Here is a 23,058-nt window from a genome sequence, read left to right as displayed (position 1 = left end):
CAGTACTTGTATGAGGTGAAATGAAAGATACTCTCTTTTGTTTATCATTTTTACAGTGCAAATATTTGTAATAAAAAATAATATAAAGTGAACACTTTTTATATTCTGTTGTAATAGAAATCAATACATTTGAAAATGTAGAAAAAATCCAAAAATATTTAAATAAATGGTATTCTATTATTGTTTAGCAGCACAGTTAATCGAGATTAATTTTTTAGTCACTTGACAGCCTTACTTAGAAGAAATCAAGAAGTATTGGAAATCTCATGAATCTATGCTTAAACATTTTCATATACATTTGAACCTTTATATGCTTATCTGTACCTTTTCAGGTTTGAATATCATCACTGATGATGGAAGGAAATTGAATACTGTCCTGGTCATAACTGAGGGCTTTGTCTACATGGCAAGATGCTGTGTGGCAAACCAGGGTGTCAATCTGTAGTACTCTAGGTTGCTGCATAGTAATAGGTCCCACATGGACACTGCTACAGCACACTGAAAGTCCTGGAGTGAGGCTTAGAAGATTACTACTTGAAAATACAGTACACTAAGTCATTCACTGTATTTGTAACAGTGTCCACGTGGGATGTTACTGCATAGCAAGCTGGTGTGCTGTAGATTGATACCCTAGCTTGCTGAGCAGTAATTTATCAAGTCCATAGTTTGCTTTTAAGCAAAGGGTGTGTGTGGGGTGAGGGAAGGGGCACGCACGTGCACTCTCACACAACGTGCTATAATGATGAAAGATCGAGGAACAGTGAGAAATGTATTACTGTTAAAGTAGTTATTTTAGACTTGTATTATGGTCTCGATCCAGCAAAGGATTTAAGCACACTTTTAACTTTAAACATGCGAGGAGTCCTGTTAAAATGGGACTATTCATGTACTTAATGTTTAGAAAAATTCTAAATTCTTTCCTGGAATGGGCCTAAATTGGGGATACTGTTCTATTGGAGAGACATGGAAGTATGGGTTATAGTGTAATCATTGGAAATATGGTGTGCACTGCATTTTTTTTTTAACTTTATCAGGCATCTTCAAGAGCCTTTCTTATTTACAGCTTGGCTTTGTTGGCCCTTATCTCCTATGACTAGTAATGGTGCTCTGCTGCTTAGCATAAGGAAACTCCAGCTCCGAGCTCCAGGGAATTAAAGTGTAAGCTCATTAAACTGATAGCTTAGACTAGAGTGATGACTACCTCTATTCAAATGGAAATCCTGTGTGTGTTAATGTACAATAGATGCTTACTTACTGTGTTGTCTTATATTTGTGTTTTTGTTTTTCCACCAGATTGGCGCTTATTTTAGCAGCATATTAGCAGAAAAGCTAAAACTTAATACTTTCCAGGACACAGGAAAGAAGAAACCACAAGTAAATGCCAAAGATAATTATTGGCTGGTTACTGCTCGCTCTCAGAGTGCAATTCACAACTGGTTCACAGATTTAGCAGGAAATAAACCACTGACTATTTTAGCAAAAAAGGTATAAACAGATTTTCACTCCCTTTTTTAGTGTTCCTTGGATTTTACAGAGTTGGAGTATTTATGTAATACTTTATATTTATATTAACCAATGCATATTTCTGCATTTATTTATTAAAAAGTGACTTGATCTCATTCTGATCACAAAGCAGGCTTTCTTTTAATCTTGTAATAAGGGTGTAGGTGGATATGGACAACTCTATATACATCACATGGGGAAATGCTTTTTTCTCTGTCCTGAGATGTATAGTAATGGGAAAATTGGCATACTTTATAACTGGGGTCCCCACTGAAATCAATATGATTTTGCCACTGACTTCAATGGGAGTAGGAGGATGCTTTGAAATGTTTGTTCTTGTCTTTGTATCTTCTCATTCAAAAGAAAAGAGGCAAGATTCCCAAATACCATCTAAACTGTGAAGTTCTTTGTGCAAATTGCCTTACTTCTCTTTGGCTATAGTTAACCTTGGGTAACCGGGTTCTCTGTGTATACACTTTATTTAGATGTTTTCTGTCTCAGTGCAAGAATTCTGCTCTACAGAAATTTCTCATAACAAAATAGGAAAGTGTTGGAGGTTGATGCAGTATTGAGAGAAACACCTTGCTTTTACTCCCACCCTCTTGAATGCCCTTTATATTGACACCAATACGTCCTTACTATCTCTTGTAAATTATTTTCCTTTCACCATTCTTACTCCTAAGATCTTGCTCAGGTTTGAGCTTCCAACAGCTCAAGGATGGGGGAAGACATCTTGCTTCTTTTCAGGTTTCTTTCAAATAGCATGATGTGTCTGAAAAAAGAAGTGTGTGGAACTAGGAAAAAATTCTGTCAAATCAGTTAGGAATATTGAGACAATCAAGACAAGTGTCAGTGTGGCTATGGAAATCTTACACTGTGCTTGAGATGGAAACTGGAACCAAAATAACTAAATTGGTGTCATTAGTTATTTTGGTGTAAATCTGTCTGTGACAATCTTATTGTGGTATAAGAGTGACCTATGAGTTTAACAGGTTTCAGAGTGGTAGCCCTGTTAGTCTGTATCAGCAAAAACAATGAGGAGTACTTGTGGCATCTTAGTGACTAACACATTTATTTGGGCATAAGCTTTCATGGGCTAAAACCCACTTCATCAGATGCATGGAGTGGAAAAAACAGAGGCAGGTGTATATATGCACAGTACATAAAAAAAATGGGAGTTGCCTTACCAAGAGGGGGGTCAGTGCTAACGAGACAATTCAATTAAAGTGGAAGTGGGCTATTCTCAACAGTAGAATACCAAGGGAGGAAAAATCACTTTGGTAATGAGGCAAATGTAATCAGGGTGGCCCGTTTCAAACAGTTGACAAGAAGGTGTGAGTAACAGTAGGGGGAAATTACTTTTTGTAGTGACCCATCCACTCCCAGTCTTTATTCAGGCCTAATTTGATGGTGTCCAATTTGCGAATTAATTCCAGTTCTGCAGTTTCTCACTGGAGTCTGTTTTTTGAAGTTTTTTTGTTGAAGAATTGCCACCCACTTTAAAGTCTGTTATTGAGTGTCCAGGGAGATTGAAGTGTTCTCCGACTGGTTTTTGAATGTTATAATTCTTGACGTCTGATTTGTGTCCATTTATTCTTTTGCGTAGAGACTGTCCAGTTTGGCCAGTGTACATGGCAGAGGGGCATTGCTGGCACATGATGGCCATATGATATGTTTTTTCCACTCTATGTATCTGATGAAGTGGATTTTAGCCCACAAAAGCTTATGCCCAAATAAATGTGTTAGTCTCTAAGGTGCCAGAAGTACTCTATAAATTTAAGTTACATTGAGATATAGTACTCTTATTCCACAATAAGATTGTGCACAGAGAGACCTAAGCAGAGCTGTGAGTTACACCAAGTTTGGTTCTGGTTTCTGTGTTTCCAAGGCCTACGACTAAAATAAATAGCATAAGAATATATACCATCCATTGCCAGGAGTGAGTGTTTTACAATAAGAGCTATGTTCATTATCAACCAATAAGGTTAATTTCTTAACTTAAAAAAATGTTAATCTCAGAAGTGGTGATACTGAAAGGATCCTTTAGACTATATTCTTGCTTCCTAGTAAGTGGCCAGGACACTTAAATGTCTGAATAGCTAGGATAATTGACCTGCCAATAACACCACAAAGGGATACTAACATTGTCATGTGTCTAGTAACACAGAATGGACCACCACTGTTACTGAACACCTGTGAGATACTGTATGAAAAAATGCTATCAGTCAATGTCAAAGATCATGAAAACAGCCATTATTATACCAGGGACAGCAAGCTGAGCATTCACGCCTTACTCCACAGTATGAGTTGCTTTGAAAAAGTGTTCAATGGATATGTTTTCCTCCTTAGATATTGCTTCAAAATGCATTACAAAATTATTCCACATATATGCAAAAAGTTAGATGATCTCCTGAGTTTATGGATTAACATAAAATATACTTCAGAAAGAATTTTAGAATTAAATAGTCAAGGTCTATAGAAACCCAAGTTGGTTTCCTTACAGTTGGTTACATTGGATTTGCTATAGTATTTTATTTTCTGTTTCATTCTAGGTTCCTATCCTCAGTAAAAAGGAGGATGTCTTTGCTTATTTGGCAAAATATTCTGTGCCACTACTGCGAGCAGCATGGCTGATCAAGATGACCTGTGCCTACTATGCTGCTGTATCTGAAGCTAAAATTAAAAAACGTCAGGCTACCGATCCAAATATTGGTAAATGAGCAAGAATTCTCATGTCTAACTGCACTGTAAGAGTTGAATGGAACTGTTCCTTTTGTTCAGTGTTCTGGGGTTGCTAGGAAAGTATGTAGCAAAGATTCATTGATTAGTAGGAGTCTTATTTTTTTTCCATTTAGATTTCCATTCCCCTGGCCCCCACTCCTCCCGAAACCATCAAATAATACAGAGTGCTATAAGATACAAAATATTGCCCCATCCAATTACCCCTCCACCTGTCAAATCAAATCCCAAATCTCTAATCACTTTATTGAAAAGAATATAATGTATCTTAATCATCTGCTGGTGACATTCATCCCAGTGTAGAGAGCTCACCTAGGGGCCTATCCATTCAAGTTCCTCTTATTATGAAGTTAAAGGCTTAAATGGCCAGAGGTCCTTCTATGCTAGGATGAATGTCATCCTGGAGTGAATTGAGCTGTTACTTTGAAAAGCCTGGAATTAAATTTGAAAGCTTATATTTGAGGCATAATTATATTAAAATGATTGTGGGAGCACTTTTCATTTCACCAGTGGGGTTGAATGCTACCTTCTGGCACCAAAAAGTACTGGGCCAAGTACTGAATGTACCATGGATGTGAACATGAAAATCTAAAGAGCTTTCAAGAACAGTGAGAATGGCATGCTCTTTCAAGAGAGATGGGGAATTTGTTATGTCTTCCTGCTGAACTCCAACTTGAAAACATATTTGTAGGCTGTTCAATGCTGGAGGGATTACATTTCATGTCAGATTTTCTGTATGTACAGACAGGTTGGTTGCCTGATCCAGATCTGACTTGTATGTCTTTCTCAGCGTTGTCAGAATAGTTTAGTGTGAGCTGTCTGGCGCAGGGACTGTCTTTTCCCTTCCTTGTGTGTACAGTGCCTACCAGAATGGTGCTGCTGATTGTGGTTCCTAGGTACTACCAGAACATAAATAATAATTGGAACAAGCTCGGTCCTGGGGGAAATATGCCATTTTTCTGATCTATCGCTAAGTCATTAGTATGGTCCATCTCGTTCCCGCTACCCATTTTCCATTTCCTCTGGGCCCAGCCCACCATTCCCACTGCAGATCTCTCTCTTCTGTTCTCTAGCACTATGTCCCTTATCTAAATCCTCCCTCTCTAGCTTCTTCCTGCCACTGTTCCTTGTTTGTGGGTTTGTACTAATTTATTATTTGTATTATGATAACATCTAGAAACCCCCATCAAGAATCAGGGCTGCGTTGTGCTAGGCACAGCACAGCAAAATGACAAATAAAAAGACAATCTAGGTATGAGACAGGAGAAAATACAGTAGAACCTCAGAGTTACAAATACAAGAGTTATGAACTAACTGGTCAACCACACATCCCATTTGGAACCGGAAGCACACAATCAGGCAACAGCAGAGACAAAAAAGAGGAGGAAGAAGGCTTTCTTCCGGCAACTCACAGAAGTTACTAGATCGCAGGCCCTGGTTCTCATGGGAGACTTCAATCACCCTGATATCTGCTGGGAGAGCAATACAGCAGTGCACAGACAATCCAGGAAGTTTTTGGAAAGTGTAGGGGACAATTTCCTGGTGCAAGTGCTGGAGGACCCAACTGGGGCAGAGCTCTTCTTGACCTGCTGCTCACAAACCGGGAAGAATTAGCTGGGGAAGCAAAAGTGGATGGGAACCTGGGAGGCAGTGACCGTGAGATGGTCGAGTTCAGGATCCTGACACAGGGAAGAAAGGAGAGCAGCAGAATATGGACCCTGGACTTCAGAAAAGCAGACTTTGACTCCCTCAGGGAACTGATGGGCAGGATCCCCTGGGAGAATAACATGAGGGGGAAAGGAGTCCAGGAGAGCTGGCTTTATTTTAAAGAATACTTATTGAGGTTACAGGGACAAACCATCCCGATGTGCAGAAAGAATAGTAAATATAGCAGGCGACCAGCTTGGCTTCACAGTGAAATCCTTGCTGATCTTAAACACAAAAAAGAAGCTTACAAGAAGTGGAAGATTGGACAAATGACCAGGGAAGAGTATAAAAATATTGCTCGGGCATGCAGGAGTGAAATCAGGAAGGCCAAATCACACCTGGAGTTGCAGCTAGCAAGAGATGTTAAGAGTAACAAGAAGGGTTTCTTCAGGTATGTTAGCAACAAGAAGAAAGTCAAGGAAAGTGTGAGCCCCTTACTGAGTGAGGGAGGCAACCTAGTGACAGAGGATGTGGAAAAAGCTAATGTATTCAATGCTTTTTTTGCCTCTGTCTTCACGAATAAGGTCAGCTCCCAGACTACTGCACTGGGCAGCACAGCATGGGGAGGAGGTGACCAGCCCTCCGTGGAGAAAGAAGTGGTTCAGGACTATTCAGAAAAGCTGGACGAGCACAAGTCCATGGGGCCGGATGCGCTGCATCCGAGAGTGCTAAAGGAGTTGGCGGATGTGATTGCAGAGCCATTGGCCATTATCTTTGAAAACGCATGGCGATCGGGGGAGGTCCCGGACGACTGGAAAAAGGCTAATGTAGTGCCCATCTTTAAAAAAGGGAAGAAGGAGGATTCTGGGAACTACAGGCCAGTCAGCCTCACCTCAGTCCCTGGAAAAATCATGGAGCAGGTCCTCAAGGAATCAATTCTGAAGCACTTAGAGGAGAGGAAAGTGATCAGGAACAGTCAGCATGGATTCATCAAGGGCAAGTCATGCCTGACTAATCTAATTGCCTTCTATGACGAGACAACTGGCTCTGTGGATGAGGGGAAAGCAGTGAACGTGTTGTTCCTTGACTTTGGCAAAGCTTTTGACACGGTCTCCCACAGTATTCTTGCCAGCAAGTTAAAGAAGTATGGGCTGGATGAATGGATGATAAGGTGGATAGAAAGTTGGCTAGATTGTCGGGCTCAACGGGTAGTGATCAATGGCGCCATGTCTACTTGGCAGCCGGTATCAAGTGGCGTGCCCCAAGGGTCGGTCCTGGGGCCGGTTTTGTTCAATATCTTCATAAATGATCTGGAGGATGGTGTGGATTGCACCCTCAGCAAGTTTGCAGATGACACTAAACTGGGAGGAGAGGTAGATATGCTGGAGGGTAGGGAAAGGATACAGAGGGCCCTAGACAAATTAGAGGATTGGGCCAAAAGAAATCTGATGAGGTTCAACAAGGACAAGTGCAGAGTCCTGCACTTAGGACGGAAGAATCCCATGCACTGCTACAGACTAGGGACCGAATGGCTTGGCAGCAGTTCTGCAGAAAAGGACCTAGGGGTTACAGTGGACGAGAAGCTGGATATGAGTCAACAGTGTGCCGTTGTTGCCAAGAAGGCCAATGGCATTTTGGAATGTATATGTAGGGGCATTGCCAGCAGATTGAGGGACGTGATCGTTCCCCTCTATGCGACATTGGTGAGGCCTCATCTAGAGTACTGTGCCCAGTTTTGGGCCCCACACTACAAGAAGGATGTGGAAAAATTGGAAAGAGTCCAGCGGAGGGCAACAAAAATGATTAGGGGACTGGAACACATGACTTATGAGGATAGGCTGAGGGAACTGGGATTGTTTAGTCTGCGGAAGAGAAGAATGAGGGGGGGATTTGATGGCTGCTTTCAACTACCTGAAAGGGGGTTCCAAAGAGGATGGCTCTAGACTGTTCTCAGTGGTAGCTGATGACAGAACAAGGAGTAATGGTCTCAAGTTGCAGTTGGGGAGGTTTAGGTTGGATATTAGGAAAAAGTTTTTCATTAGGAGGGTGGTGAAACAGTGGAATGCATTACTTAGGGAGGTGGTGGAATCGCCTTCCTTAGATATTTTTAAGGTCAGGCTTGACAAAGGCCTGGCTGGGATGATTTAGTTGGGGATTGGTCCTGCTTTGAGCAGGGGGTTGGACTAGATGACCTCCTGAGGTCCCTTCCAACCCTGATAGTCTATGATTCGAAGAAGAAGAAGAAAAAAAGAAGATACAGTACTGTAAACTACTAAAAAAAGGAAAGTTTTTAAAAAAAGATTTGACAAGGTAAGGGAACTGTTTCAGTGCTTCTTTCATTTAAATTAAGATGGTTTAAAGCAGCATTTTTCTTCTGCATAGTAAAGTTTCAAAGCTGTATTAAGCCAATGTTCTGTTGTAAACTTTTGAAAGAACAACCATAACATTTTGTTCAGAGTGACGAACAACCTCCATTCCCAAGATGTTCATAACTCTGAGGTTCTACTGTAAGTGGGCAAAAAATACCAAATGGGTATCTGGATGAGATAATATATGAACAGAGTTTTTAGCAGATAAACAGGATTTGATGGATACCAAGTCAAGTTGTTAACCTCCAGGGTTTAAGGAAAGCATTTTTTAATTTAATATTTAAAGTTTAATACTGAATGTACTTTTAAACAGTTGTTAAATGTAGCTGAAGTACATCTCCTTTGCTGCTGAGTGTACCTGGTAAACCCTGACTTTCTGATTTAAGTGAAATGTCACTTTAAATTGGCAGCTCAGAACTGTGCCTTGGAATCCAGCATCAAAGGGACTAAAACTAAAAAATATTTAGCCAGTTTGGAAGTTGGAGAGTATGCAGATTGTTAGGGATGAAATAATGTTTACAACTCTTCCAGTACCTGAAATTAGTGATTCCCTTCTTCCGCCCTTTATTTATAATGTAAACCATTAAGTTAAAGCAAAAGCTCTTTGTTTTTCACCATCATATTACAGCACTTCTGTGTCCCTGCTATGAGCACCTGTAGGCTGTCATATCTTGCTAATATTTCATGCAAACATTTTTTCCGTTACTATTTGTGGGTTTTCAGCCCCTAAACTTTGCTTTGATTAACACATTTTAAGCTAGACAAGCATGTTTTTCATTTTTTAGCAAAAATCTTAGACAACTTAGCCCTCTAATGGGGATGTACAGAAATAAGTATCTGACCCAACTTTTCAAAAACTCTGAAAGTGTTTGTATTTTGGAAGTTATAAAACCGTAGTAGATAGAACCAAAGAAACCTGTGGTAGTGCTGCATGATGCTAGCATTGGTAATGCTAGATGTGCTACTTTATTTTCCAACCTGCATAACCTGGGGCTTGAGATTCAGAGTCAAACAAGGAAGGAGGCAAACTGAGGGTGCTGCGTATACAGCATTGTTTTTTGGAAATATTGCTGCTCATGGCAAATTCATTAACAAAAAAGAGTCAATTGATTATAAACTAATCAACTTGATTATGAAATGGACATTGCATTATAAAATACATTAAAAGAACATTAAGATTGCAAAATCCAGCACTCAGAAGTTAGGAAATGCCAGATCTGAGGTTAACCATGCAACATTAATTTGGCCTTTTAGTGCATATGCATTATGATACAGTCTTTAAGTACATGATCACAGACACTCTTTTCCCCCACAGATCCCAGGGTCATTCAGCGCACAGGATGATAATCTAGACACTCAAAAATGTTTGATCTAAAATATTAACATCTGTGGTTTTGCCCTAGGTTTTGGCCTAAAGTAAATTACAAATTTTTGTGTCATCGGACAAATGGTAGGGGTGTCTAGATTAGTATTTTAAAACTTGTTAGTTAATCGGCAATCTGCTAACTTGTGTTAGAACAGGAACAAAAACTGTAGTCTGCCTAGTTCCACTCATGCTACTACAGCATCTAGAATTGTTTCCTATAACTGAAATATTGATGATTTTTTCTGTAAAACATGTGGCATATACCAAAATATATGGCATTTTGATATGCGATAAAGGTTTTAATAGTGCTTTTTTGGGATAATCTGTATAACTCACTCTTGGCTTTGGCAGTCTCTTACTAATACATCCACGCTAAACTGATGCTGATAAATCTTTTGTACCACACAAATACGTTGTTTTGGTGTCTTCTACAAGTGTGCTCTGAGAAAAGTTCAGGACAGAAATGTATCCTTGCCCTTAGTACACATCACAAATCATTGAGAGAAGTAATTTGTGACTCTACAAGAGCTGGTCTTGTGTCTCAAGAGATGAAAGGCTTGTGCATTAACCCACTATGCCAGCCAGTGAGACACAAGTAAATGTGGATTTACTGGCAAGATGAGTTTTCAGATTGCATTTATATCTTATTAGATAGAAATTGGGTCTTTGGAGGACAGTCTACTGAGGGATCATAAATATTTAAGTTTAAAATAATTATAACGAGAGTATTCTGCAAGTCCACATTTTCCTCTGAGAACCTTAATTTTATGTCTGTCTTTGGAAATGGGGCTGATTATCAGCTTACCATATTCTGAACACAGCTGGAGGATGGTAGGTGCAAAGGAGCAGTGTGCAACCACCCCAACCCCAATCCTGGGGCTGGTTCTGAATCAGCTGGATTTTCAGTGTAGGTTAGAGAAGCTTGAGGGCTGCTCTAAACAAGGTTTGGGTGGAAACATCATTTAGGGATGAATTTATTAAAGGGGAAACTCTGTATGCTAGTAAAGAGGATAGGAAAGAAATTGGTAAACTATGGATAGAAGCTAGTGAGAAACAGTCAACTATAAAAAAAAAAAAGTCCCATTTAAACATAACACATGAAGGCAAGTAACTAAATACTGACAAAATTGTACAAGCTCATGTATACAAATGCTAGAAGTCTAAATACTAAGATGGTGAACTAGAGTGCTTAGCATGAAATTAGGATATTGATATAATAGGCATGGAAACTTGGTAGAATGATGATACTCTGTGGAACACAGTACTATCAAGGTACAAAATATATAGGCATGACAGTGTAGGTCCTGGTGGTGGGGGATATGTGAAGGAAAGTATGGAGTCAAATAATGGAACCATAGAATCTCTATGGATAAAAATTCCATGCTTGAACAATAAGAGTGTAGCAGTAGTACTGGCCACCTGACCAGGATGGTGACGGTGATTGTGAAATGCTCAAGGAGATTAGAGAGTCTACAGAAGCAGACAATGCAATAATAATGGGAGATTGCAACTATTCTCACATTGACTGGATATATGACCTCAGGAAGGGATGCAGAAATTAAATTTCTAGACACATTTAAATGATTGCTTCTTGGAGCAGCTAGTCCTGGAACTCACAAGGGGAGAGGCAGTTCTTGACTTAGGCCTAAGTGGAGCACAAGATCTGGTCCAAAAGATAGATAAAGCTGAACCGCTCAGTAATAGCGACCCTAGTGTAATTAAAATTGCGTCCTTGTAGGGGAAAAATACTAAAGAAACCCACCACAGTAGCATTTATCTTCAAAAAGGGGAACTATACAAAAATGAGGAGGCTAGTTAAATGGAGATTAAAAGGAACAGTCACAAGGGTGAAATGCCTGCAAACTGTACAGAGGCTATTTAAAAACACCATAATAGAGGTTCAAACCAGATATATCCCAAATAAAAAAACAGAAAGAGGACCAAAAAATGCCACTCTTGCTAAACAGTAGAGTAAAAGAGGCAGTTAGAGATAAAAAGTCATCCTTTTAAAAATTGGAAGTCCACTACTAATGATGCAAATAGAAGGAGGCATAAACTCTGGCAAGTCAAGTGTAAAATATAAGGCAGGCCAAGAAAGAATTTGAAGAGCAACTAGCAAAAGACACACAAACAGCATTTTTTTTTAAAGTACATCAGAGCAGGAAGCCTGCCAAATGGGGCCACTGGACGATCGAGGTACTGAATCAGTGCTCTGAGAAGGCAAGACCGTTGCGGAGAAGCTACATTAATTCTTTGCATTGGTCTTGTCTGCAAAGGGTATGGGTGAGATCCCCACACCCTTATAGATCCTGTGCTAACATAGTGTGCTTGTACTTTCAGAAAGCCTTTGACAAGGTTTCTCACCCATATGCTCTTAAGCAAAGTAAAGAGTCATGGGATAATAGGGAAGGTCCTCTCATGGATCAGTAATTGGTCAAAAGATAGGAAACAAAGGGTAGGAATAAATGGTAAATTTTCACAATGGAGAGAGAGAAATAGCAGGGTCCCCGAAGGATCTGTACTGGGACCAGTGATGTTCAGCATATTCATAACACTCTCTTCACTGAGATCATTTAAGTCCAAAGCTGACTGAAGAGTTACAAAGGGATGTCACTAAACTGGGTGACTGGGGCAGCAAAATGGCAGATGGAAATTCGGTGTTAAGTGCAAGGTAATGAACCTTGGAAAAAATAATCCCAGTTCTATGTACAAATGGATGATATCTAAATTAGCTGTTCACTCCTAGATCTCTCTTTTCAGTGGTATCCTGGATAGTTCTCTGAAAACATCTGCTCAATGTACAGCGGCAGTCAAAAAGGTGAACAGAATATTTGGAGCCATTGGTAAAGGGATATATGATAAGACAGAAAATATCAGAATGTCGCTATATAAATGCATGGTACACCCACACTTTGAATACTGCGTGCAGTTCTGGTTGTCCAGTCTCAAAGAACATCTATTAGAATTAGAAAAGGTGCAGAGAAGGGCAACAAAGATGATGAGGGGGATGGAACAGCTTCCATATGAGGAAAGATCAAAAAGACTGGGACTGTTCAGCTTAGGAAAGAGATGACTAAGGTGGGGATATGATAGAGGTCTATAAAATCGTGAATGGTGTGGGAGACCATGAAAACGGTAATGTTTTTTATCCCTTTGTGGAACACAAGAACTAGAGGCATCTGATAACATTAATAGGTAGCAGGTTTAAAACAAAAAAAAGGAAGTAGAGTCACACAACACATAGTCAACCTATAGATCTTATTGCCGTGGGATGTTGTGAAGGCCAAAAGTATAACTGGTTCCAAAAAATTAGATAAGTTCGTGGTGGATACGTCCATCGATGGCTGTTAGACAAGATGGTCAGGGACATAACCCCATGTGCCAAGTGTGTCTAAACTTTCAATGTCCAGAAGCAGGGACTGGATGACAGGAAATGGATCACTTGAAAGTGCCCTCTTCTGTTCATTCCCTTTGAAGCAGCTGGCCCTGGCCACGGTCAGAGACAGGATACTGGGTTAGATGGACCATTGATCTGAGCCGTATGACCATTCTTATGTTCTTATGCTAGCTGCCAAGGGGCTGTTCTGGTGTCTGAACATCATCAGGTCATATGGAAACTGTGTCTGAGCCCTCTCTTTCAAGGGCTGGGATGGATTTACCTAGAGAGTCTCTTGCACTGGAGGGATCCACAACTAGCCAGATTTAAGTTTGCCTTCTACCAGGAAAAAAGGCACAAAGCAGGCATAATCTGTCCAGTTATTTCCCTTTGGGCTAGCATTTTTAAAATGCAAATCCTAGATCTGTCACTGTTGGGGAAGATTGGGACCTGATAGGATTTTGACAGCTGGGATAGGCAGGCTGATGATGCAAATAACATAATGGGAAATCTGTTTTCCTCAACCACTGTGTTTTCTTGGAGGCTACCACACTCACTCCTGCCTAAGGGTTTAGGTGCTGCTGGCTGTTCCTACTCGCTTCCTTTAGGGCCCAGGTTTGCTGTTTATAAACCTAATTTGGCTGCTTTTTCTTTCCACTGGCTAATTGAATTTGCATGGCATAATGGCAGTATATTTATAGAACATCCCATATTGTGCCTCTTAACGTAAAACATGGCAACCAGCTTAATTCAATGGAGAAGTGGCTGGAGGAGAGAGCAGGGCGTAGCGAGGAGGAGAGGTGGTGCATCTTGGGACCAGCACAGACACCACTGGATCCAGCCGCAGCAAGGGATATCGAAAGTGCAGGGAGTCTAACTGTCTAGCTCTGTAGGGAACCTAGGGCAAAACCCAGTTCTGCAAGAACCACTGAGAACATTTGATGGTGGATTGTCCCTCCAAAGAAAACAAACAAACCCCAAAAAGATATTTGGGAACCCTAATCAGGTCTTTTAAGGAGTATACTTGAATTTTGGCAGCCTATTTGCTGCCCTATTTGTCAGTGCTTCTCAATTTTATATATATCTGCTCTTTTCAATAGCATACAGGACTTTCTCTTTCAGCTTGTTTTTCTTTCTGTTGAAAGAATTAAACTATTTTTTTTGTTTACTTGGATGCTGGTAACATGTTGCATTAGATCTAGGACATGGGGAGAAAGAGGCAGCCAAGCAGGATGCAATTGTTCATCTGCAATTTTTCCAAATCTGAAACAGCTCATGTGCCACACCCATGAAGAGTGTTTTCTGGATGTGGGGTGTCCGAGAGCATTTTGCACTGTAGCATAGATATGCCTTGATCTGTCCCACCAAATCATGTAGCTTATTCTGTCTGGGACTGTGGTCAGGCCATAATATGGGCCAACACTAAGGGCATATCTACACTTGCAAAGTTACAGCGCTGGCAGTTACAGCGCTGCTCAGAGAGAGCGGAAGGAAAATTGCTGTTGTGTGTTCAAACTGAGAGCTGCCTGTGCAATAGCATGTTCACGCTTGTGGCACTTGCAGCGCTATTCAGAGCGGTGCAGTCTGGGCAGCTATCCCACAGAGCACCTCTTTCTCTTTTGCCTCTAAAAGGTGGAGGGAGTCGCGGGGCATCCTGGGTCCAGTCCCAATGCCCCGTGATGCATTGCTTTGCATCCCATCACTCCCTGTGCTTCTGTCCACATTTGGCGCCATCTTTCAACGGTTTGTGTACTGCGCGTCCTGCCTCTTTCAGGCTGCAGGAATGGATCCCGAACTGCTGACCAGTATGCTGCTCACATTGACCAACACGTCACAAGTGGCAGTGGAGTTATTCCTTAAACTACAAAGGCAAGAGGAGTGCAACATTGATCTCACCACGTGTAGTAGCTACGACACGAGATTGCTTGTGGCGTTCATGGAGGCGCTGACCATAGTGGAATGCTGCTTTTGGGCTCGGGAAACAAGCACTGAGTCATGGGATCAAATCGTGATGCACGTCTGGGATGATGAGCAGTGGCTGCAGAACTTTCACATGAGGAAAGCCACGTTCATGGGACTGTGTGATGAGTTCGCCCCAGCCCTGTGGTGCAAGGACACGAGAATGAGAGCTGCCTTGTCACTGGAGAAGCGCGTGGTGATAGCACTGTGGAAGCTGGCTACTCCAGCCTGCTACCAATCGGTCGCGAACCATTTTGGAGTGGGAAAGTTGACTGTTGGACTTGTGTTGATGGAAGTGTGCAGGGCCATTAATTGCATCCTGTTCTGAAAAACCGTGACTCTGGGCAATGTGCGTGACATTGTGGATGGCTTTGCACAAATGGGCTTCCCTAACTGCAGAGTGGTGATAGATGGCATGCATATTCCAGTTCTGGCACCAGACCACCTAGCCACTGAGTACCTTAATCGCAATGGGTATTTCTCAAAGGTTCTCCAGGTGCTTGTGGATCACGGTGGGCGTTTCACAGACATTACTGCAGGCTGGTCCTGAAAGGTGCATGATGCATGCATCTTCTGGAACACTGGCCTGTTCAAGAAGCTGCAAGCAGGGACTTTCTTCCTGGACCAGAAGATCACTGTAGGGAAAGTCGAAATGCTCATTGTGATCCTGGGAGACCCCGCCTACCTCTTAATGCCATGGCTTATGAAGCCATACATGGGGCAACTTGACAACAGCAAGGAGCAGTTCAACAACAGGCTGAGCAAGTGCAGAATGACTGTGGAATGTGCATTTGGCCGTTTAAAAACCTGCTGGCGCTGCCTCTATGGGAAGCTGGACATGGCCGATGACAATATTCCTATGCTTATAGCCGCGTGCTGTATACTCCATGATACTTGTGAAGGGAAGGGTGAAAGCTTCACTCAGGGCAGGAGTGCAGAGGCTCAGCACCTGGAGGCTGAGTTTGAACAGCCAGGGACCAGGGCTATTAGAGGGGCACAGCGTGGGGCCATAAGGATCAGGGATGCCTTGAGGCAGCAATTTGAAGCTGAAAGCCACTAATTTTTGTTGCTACGCTCGAGATAGCAGTGCTTGTAATGCTAGGAGGTGATTGGTGCACATGATGCAAGAAAAGGCCTTAACATTATTGTATGTTGCTTTGCAGTGCTCTTTTTTGCTTTCACTTAATAGAATAAAGATTGTTTTCAAACAAACACAACTCTTTTATTAAAAGACAACAACTGGAGGAAAGAGTCAAACGAAAGAATTCATCAGCAGGGAGGGGAAGGGGGTATGGAGGGAGGGAAGTTCTCAAGAGGAGTCGTCATCCTGGGACAGCTACAGCTTTGAGTATGTCCAGGGATCATACCCAACCTTCTCCTTTGGAGTACAATGCACCCGGTACTTCAGCAGGGCCAAACTGCAGAGGGATGGGTGCTGAGTGCAATAGGTAGTGGGAGTCCACACTGTTGGACTGTGAGGGGGGAGGAGTGGAATGCTGCGGGTAGAGAGTGGAGCCAGGATGTTAATAAGAGTGTGTTGGCGGTGTCCGGAGGGGGCACATGGGAAAGAGTTTTGTGACAGAGTCTGCAGGGGAGGGCAGGCGCGGAGCTGCTCTGTTTGAAGACCTAGTATCACCTGGAGCGTGTCCACTTGGTGCTCCATAACTGTTAAGAGCTGCTCCGTGGCTTCTTTCTGGTGTGCTGCCTTCTTGTTTCGGTCCCTCTACTCGCTGTCCCACTGCTCCTTCAATTCCTGTTTCTCGGTGGCCAAGTGCATCATAACCTCACGCAGAAAGTCCTCTTTAGTCTTCTTGAGCGCTTTCTAATTCTCCACAGCCATTCTGCTGCTGATAAGGGAGGCTGTGCTCCCAAGGTCATCTCTGTGAAGTTTAATTGCAACATTTTACAGAAGCAATATTGTTTGCAACACAGACAACAGTGATTCAGTGCTTTAAAACACAGCCAGTACTCTCACACCTGTCAATAACTGGCTGACCCCAGGCAAGCACTCATGAGCTACAAGAGCCCCAAAATGGCGAGTAGCCTCGGGGGCAGGTAGATTGCTGTTCCCGGACCCTACTGGGCACGTGGCACTCGGGTAGAGCCAGTACTGTAGCGGGGGCCTGATAATCATTCCTGTCCCCACACTTTCCACAGGACGTGATCATTTTGGAAGTTATCTTGCTGCTGAGGGTGAGCAGGGAATCAAGGGACGGTCTTCTCCAAGCCTGCAGCTTCCGCCCTGGCGCCTATGCGGCTAGCCTGTGTGCGGCAATGGTCCGTTTCTCCTCACCCCCCCGGTCACCGCAAGGTGGCACAGGAAAGTTGTTATTAATGGGGAAAGAAACGAAGCAGCTCTGCCGAGGAGCCTGTGGCAGCGGATTGCCCAGTATCTCCACGAGAGTTTCCTGGACATCTCTGAGGGAGATTCCCATGAAGTGAGGGAAGTCTATCAACAGTCTGTTCCGCCACTCAGACTAGGCATGTGGTGGGAGACAAGTCTGCTTCCTGCAACCCTCCTGTCCCCAACAACTTGCTTCATCAATTCCCAAAATCAGATCCACTTACCAGGGGCCTCCTCTCCAGCGAAGTATCCACAGGGGCCTTCACAGTGGAGGAGGGGTCGCTGCCAAGTATCACATCCAGCTCTTTGTAGAACCGGCAGCTCGTGGGCGCAGCACTGGAGTGGCAGTTTGCCTCCATGCCTTGTGGTAGGTGTTCCGCAGCTCCTTCACTTTGACCCTGCACTGCAGTGTGTCCCGGTCATGGCCCCTTTCTGTCATGCATCGTGAAATCTGTCCGTAGGTATCATAATTCCTACGGCTGGAGCACAGCTCGGACTGGACAGCTCCTCTCCCCAAATGTCGATGAGGTCCAGCAGCTTGGCATTGCTCCAAGTGGGGGATCGCCTGGTGCGTGGAGCAGGCATGGCCATCTGGAAAGATGCGCTGAGACCACTGTACGCATCAACGAGTGAACAGGAAGGGGACTTTCAAATTTGCAAAGGAATGTACGGGGTGGGGCTGACAGTTGGTCACCTGAGGGCAGGGCAGTAGAGTTCAAACTGTTGACCAGAGAGGTGAGAATAGGCATTGTGGGTCACCTCCTGGAGGCCAGTCGCAGCGCTGTAATCGACCACAGTGTCTATTCTGGCACTGCAGCACTGTAGCCCCAGTGCAGAAAACTGTACGCCTCTCGGCGGAGTGGTTTTTTTTTTTTTCCAGTGCTGCAACTGTGCAGTTTCTGTGCATTAAGTGGCTTGGCAGTGTGTACACCTCGGGAGTTACAATGCAGAAAGCTGCTTTACTGCGCAGAAACTTGCCAGTGTAGACGTGGCCTGACTCATCCACTGAAGTTATTCCAAGACCACTTTTTCTTCCAGCTTCTTGTATGATACTCCACAAAGTAACCTGTAATGTGCATAGAGCGTTCTGGAAATGCGAAAGAGAAAGTGGTGCTTTTGTCATTCAGACAAGTCCAGCAAGAAAAGTGCAAAACATGGGCTCAATCATGCAGCCCTTAAATCATGTGAGTTGTTTCTCTGAAATGACATACAAGCTGTAGGATTTATTTTTGTAATGACTGTTACTTGGCTGTTTCTGTCATTAGAAAGGATTGTGTCACAGGATATGACACATGCTGAACGTACAATTGAACTGGGAAACACAAACAAGCAAAACAGCAAAGTAACATGAGAACACACCAAACAAAATAAAATAAAATCATATTTGCAAAAAAACTGCAAACTTGAACTGACTTGTTATAAGTACCAAGTATTTTTGTGTAGGATCCCCTGTCCTCCCCTCCTGTGCACAGTGGGATGTTAGTTCCTTGTAAGTGAATAGAAAATCCCTTTTAATTAAAAGAAAAAAGAGAGGGCACTCTTAAAATTCCGAATCATTAGTTAGATATCATTAGATTAAAAAGGAGTTTTTTCAAAACTTTGCATGTTTCGTGCTGTAAGAAAAGCAAATCTGGCTCTAGGCAAGGAAGTGTACTTTCAAGCTGCTGGACAAGGAGTTAGGCCCATATAGCATCTACAGAGGCTGCACAGTTCAGTTAAGGGTACAGAAAGATTGGAAGGACAGGATACATATGCCTCAGTGTAGACGCTAAGCATGGGGTGAGAGGATAGGAATTTTTGAGTTCTGATTGTAGCTCTTTCACTTACTGTCTGGATGACCTTGTAAAGTCATTTAATCCCCCGTGACACTTTCCCCACCTGTAAAACATGGGTAAAGATACTATTACTTCATTATTGAAGTGCCCAGAGTGCATGCAACACCGCATAAAATGTGGTCCCTGTCTGAGAAATTTACAATCTGAAAAAGACAAATGAAACATGCTAGAAATCCCAGGAGAGGGATTATTCGAGCATATATATATTTTAATTTAATGTGGCGATGACATTTGTACTGTCATGGACTGGGTTTGAAAGGAGCGAGATGCCTGGCATACTGGGAATAGGCTGTGGGGTCAGCAAGGGAGAAAGCATGAAGATGGGAGATGTGGGGAGAAGTGAAGTAGGATTCATGAGCAAAGGTGATGGTGATAACTAAGAACAGCCAGGCAGAGGAGGTTTGAGCAGGACTAGAAGGCAAGGAGGGCAGTTGAATTTGGGTGGGGGTAGATGAGAGGAGGTCTGTGGAGGGATTCAGGGTGAGGTGACATTGTCCAAGTGGCAGGGAAATGTTTATTTTAGTAGTTGCATTCTAAATGGAGTGGAGGAGAGCAATACAGGAATGGCGGAGGGCAGAAAGATGATGCTTGAAGTATTCAGGAGGATAATCAATGAGTGGACAAGCACTTTAGCCGTAGGCACAAGAGTGGAAATTTGGAGATATTGGAAAAGTGAGTAGGATTTGGTAACTACTTGGATATTGGGGAATAGGAATGGAGAGGAACTGAAAATAAGAGATTGTGAGCTTGGCTGAAAGAAAGGGCAGTCAATCGCAATGGAAAAAGAAAGGAGAGAAAGTAGTGCCTAAGAAGAAAGAAATTAGGAGTTCTTTCTATCATATGTGATGGGGGGTTGTGAAGATTGCTTAATGTTTGTGCTGTGATTTGAGATACAGAGTACAGTAGAAATGGCAAATAGTTACAGCACTACTAGTTCTAGGTAAAAACTTCATCATATTGCAGGTATTAAAGGGGGGAAAACAGTCCCTTAAGAGGATCTCACGTTCTGTGAGACGCACAGACTTTAACCAAACTCCAAAGATAAAGTTAGAGAAACCACCAACATTAGAAAATAGGAAAACTAAGTTACACAAGCAGACTTAACTCTGTCCTCATCCCTGCTAACCTTCTATTCTTTCCACTGTCACATCTGGATTTTTGGAGAATGTTTCTTTGTCAGGACTTTAAGAGGTTTTTGCAGCCTGTGGCAGTTTGGCTTTTTCACAAAGTGAATTATGGCAGCCTGAAAAAAGCCATCTTTAAATCTGAACAATTTTTTTTTAAATTGTGTGACAGTGTTGTAAGGTTAATTTAGGATGGGATAATGTATGACTATATAATACTATTGCACCCGTTACTGTGACTGTAGGTTAACTGCATATTAGTAGCAGCAAACTCCCAAAGCAATAAACTTGAGCTCCAGTGGCAGAAAACAGTGTTGTGTTAAATTAATAATTCTTGTTCAGGAGTCTAAATATGAAAACAGGTGAGAGCAATAGGCGAGACACTGAGGAACTAGAATGTCACGAAAAAGGTATAGATTCAGAAGGGGAAAAAGCAATGTTTACAGTGTAATAATCCGTGTATTTAATAGAGTGGCTGTAATGAAAGCAAATGAAACAAAGTTAAATTAACCTAGTTTAGTTGAAAGAAAAGGATCACTTGGGGCACCTTAGAGACTAACAAATTTATTGGAGCATAAGCATTCGTGAGCTACAGCTCCCTTCATCGGATGCATTTTTTCCCCCCCACTGAATGCATCTGATGGAGTGAGCTGTAGCTCACAAATGCTTATGCTCCAATAAATTTGTTAGTCTCTAAGGTGCCCCAAGTACTCCTTTTCTTTTTGCGGATAAGGACTAACACGGCTGCTACTCTGAAACCTAGTTTAGTTGTGCATTTGGCAGTTAGGACCCAGTTTGCATCTCATCCAAAAGATGGGACCTTTGGCACAGTGCTGTCTTGCAAGTGTATTGATTTAGTACTGTCGCAAACAGATAAAGGTCTACTGAACTGGCAAAATGAATGAGTTGTGTTGTCCTGGGTTTTCCTTAGCACACTCCCATCAAACTTCTGTCCAGGTCTGGCCTTGCATATCTTGCAATCTAAGGATGACACAATTGCAGCTTGAAGCAAGTTTTTGCAACACTGTTGAAGATCGATTTTCCAAGATAGAGTAATAAATGGTAGAGAGGGGTCTGTGCCATGAGGCTTAGATCAGGCATTCTCCAATGTCTGTGTGTGTTTGGACCCAGTGTTCAGGTTTGGGCCCAGATACTCTGTAATATGTAATGATTGCTGGAGTGCATTTCAGAACTCTGTTGAAATGGGACCGTGTCCCATCACCAGTGACTGGAAAAAGGCCAAAAATATTGAATTAGGTTCATGCCTCCATGTTCTGTTCTTGTTTCCTTAAGTCAGGCAGTGAAGCCCCCTCCTGATATTTGATTTGGTTGGTCTAGGGTCCATGCCTCTTGTCTGTGACTGACAAAAAGTGCTCTTTGGTGGATAAATGTCTGCCTTTTTTTCTCCCTTCCCTCTCTGCTGCTGCTTTTTCCCCTTTTCTCTACAGGAGAAGCTCATCTCCATATCAGTGAAGCAGATCTGCAACTTTTTGGGGGACTGACCACCTTACTTATCTAACTCTAACTCGCTGTTTCACCCTTATCACTTTTTGTGTGGCAGAATCTCTTCTCTTTCGCCCCAAGCATTAGGGGTGGGGTACGCATTGCAACAGGGTCTTTCCAACCCCTCATGACCCTTCCAGCTGCTGTGTGTGAGTGTAGCAGTGGGTCCTCTGCTGCCTTTCCCCAGGCCATGGAGTGTAGGGTTAGGGCTTGCCGAAGCAGGCCCTCTTTCTCCTTCCTGAAGGGAAAAGGGTTGGGGAGATGGTGGGGTGTTGGCAGTAGGATCCTCTTCTTACCCAGTAGAAGTGATAGAAGAGGATCCCTAGATGAGAATTCCCCCACTCCCTGCTTCTCAGTAATGTGTGTGTTTTAATGCAGCTGCTGGTGGGTGGCTGGGCTGCTGAGTTCATCTCACATGTGAGTTCACATCACCTTCTTTTTCTCCTCTTCCTCCTGTGACAGTCGATTATATCACAACAGCAGGGAGGCAGAAGGCAGTGTCAACTCCTGATGGGGTCTGCTGCTGGCCCAGCAGTCATGGATGGGGAGAGGGAGCAGGCAGGCTTCCGAGGGAAGGGAAAGAGACTGAGGGTGGCACTGTGGGCTCTGTGCATCTTTTCCTTCCCCCTCCCAAGGTCTCTCTGATGTAGAAACCTTTGGGGAAGAAGAGTCTCTAGGACCTGTCCCTCAACCCTGTGACCAGTGCTGCCTTGCTTCTCTTCTGCTTTTTTTTTTTTCTATTCCTTTCCTGTCACACACTCTCTTCTCTCCTTCCGCAACCTGTTATAGGTTTCTATAGAACATAGTGTCCTAGGCACTTACTCACCTGTCTCCTATCTCCTGCTTTTGCTATTCCACCTTGCTATTCCAGTCTCTGACCACCTTTATCCTCTTACCTCTACTCCAAACAGTTTTAGGGATAGTCCGTAGGAGGAGTTACAGTATTAACCGTTAGAAATAAGTTTATTGCTTCCCTAATCACGGCGATTAGCTCTGCTCATGATCTTCGTTGAGACAGCACATCATGCTATCCCAGGGAGATATAAAATGACACTGGATTAGGTTTGAGTACCAAAGGCATATCTTCTCAGCCTGGAATGAATATTGGTAATGCTGTATTTAAACCAAAGAATTCTCTCAAACTATCTTGACTTTTTAAAAAAGAAAAGAAAAATAAATACATTGAGTCTTCTGAGCAAAATCAGTGGTTCAGGTCCTCAGTTGGTGTAACTTGTGGCATAGCTTCAGTTTACACCAGCTGAGGCAGTATTTGTGAAGAAAATGTTGTTCTGC

General features: G+C 42.8%; 1 protein-coding gene across 2 annotated transcripts in view; it reads left to right on the top strand.

Annotated features, from left to right (window-relative positions):
- MED12L (mediator complex subunit 12L) overlaps nucleotides 1-23,058 on the top strand; it is a 330,957-nt gene that overhangs the window by 21,540 nt on the left and 286,359 nt on the right. For both annotated transcript variants that reach the window (XM_043522369.1, XM_043522368.1), the window contains exons 3-4: nucleotides 1,294-1,485; nucleotides 4,056-4,215. In XM_043522369.1, coding sequence (XP_043378304.1) covers nucleotides 1,294-1,485; nucleotides 4,056-4,215 — 352 coding nt within the window. The remainder of the gene's footprint in view (nucleotides 1-1,293; nucleotides 1,486-4,055; nucleotides 4,216-23,058) is intronic.

This window comes from Chelonia mydas, chromosome 9, assembly GCF_015237465.2.
Source record: "Chelonia mydas isolate rCheMyd1 chromosome 9, rCheMyd1.pri.v2, whole genome shotgun sequence".
Taxonomy (NCBI): Eukaryota; Metazoa; Chordata; order Testudines; family Cheloniidae; genus Chelonia; species Chelonia mydas.
This window is presented reverse-complemented; position numbering and strand designations above follow the sequence as displayed.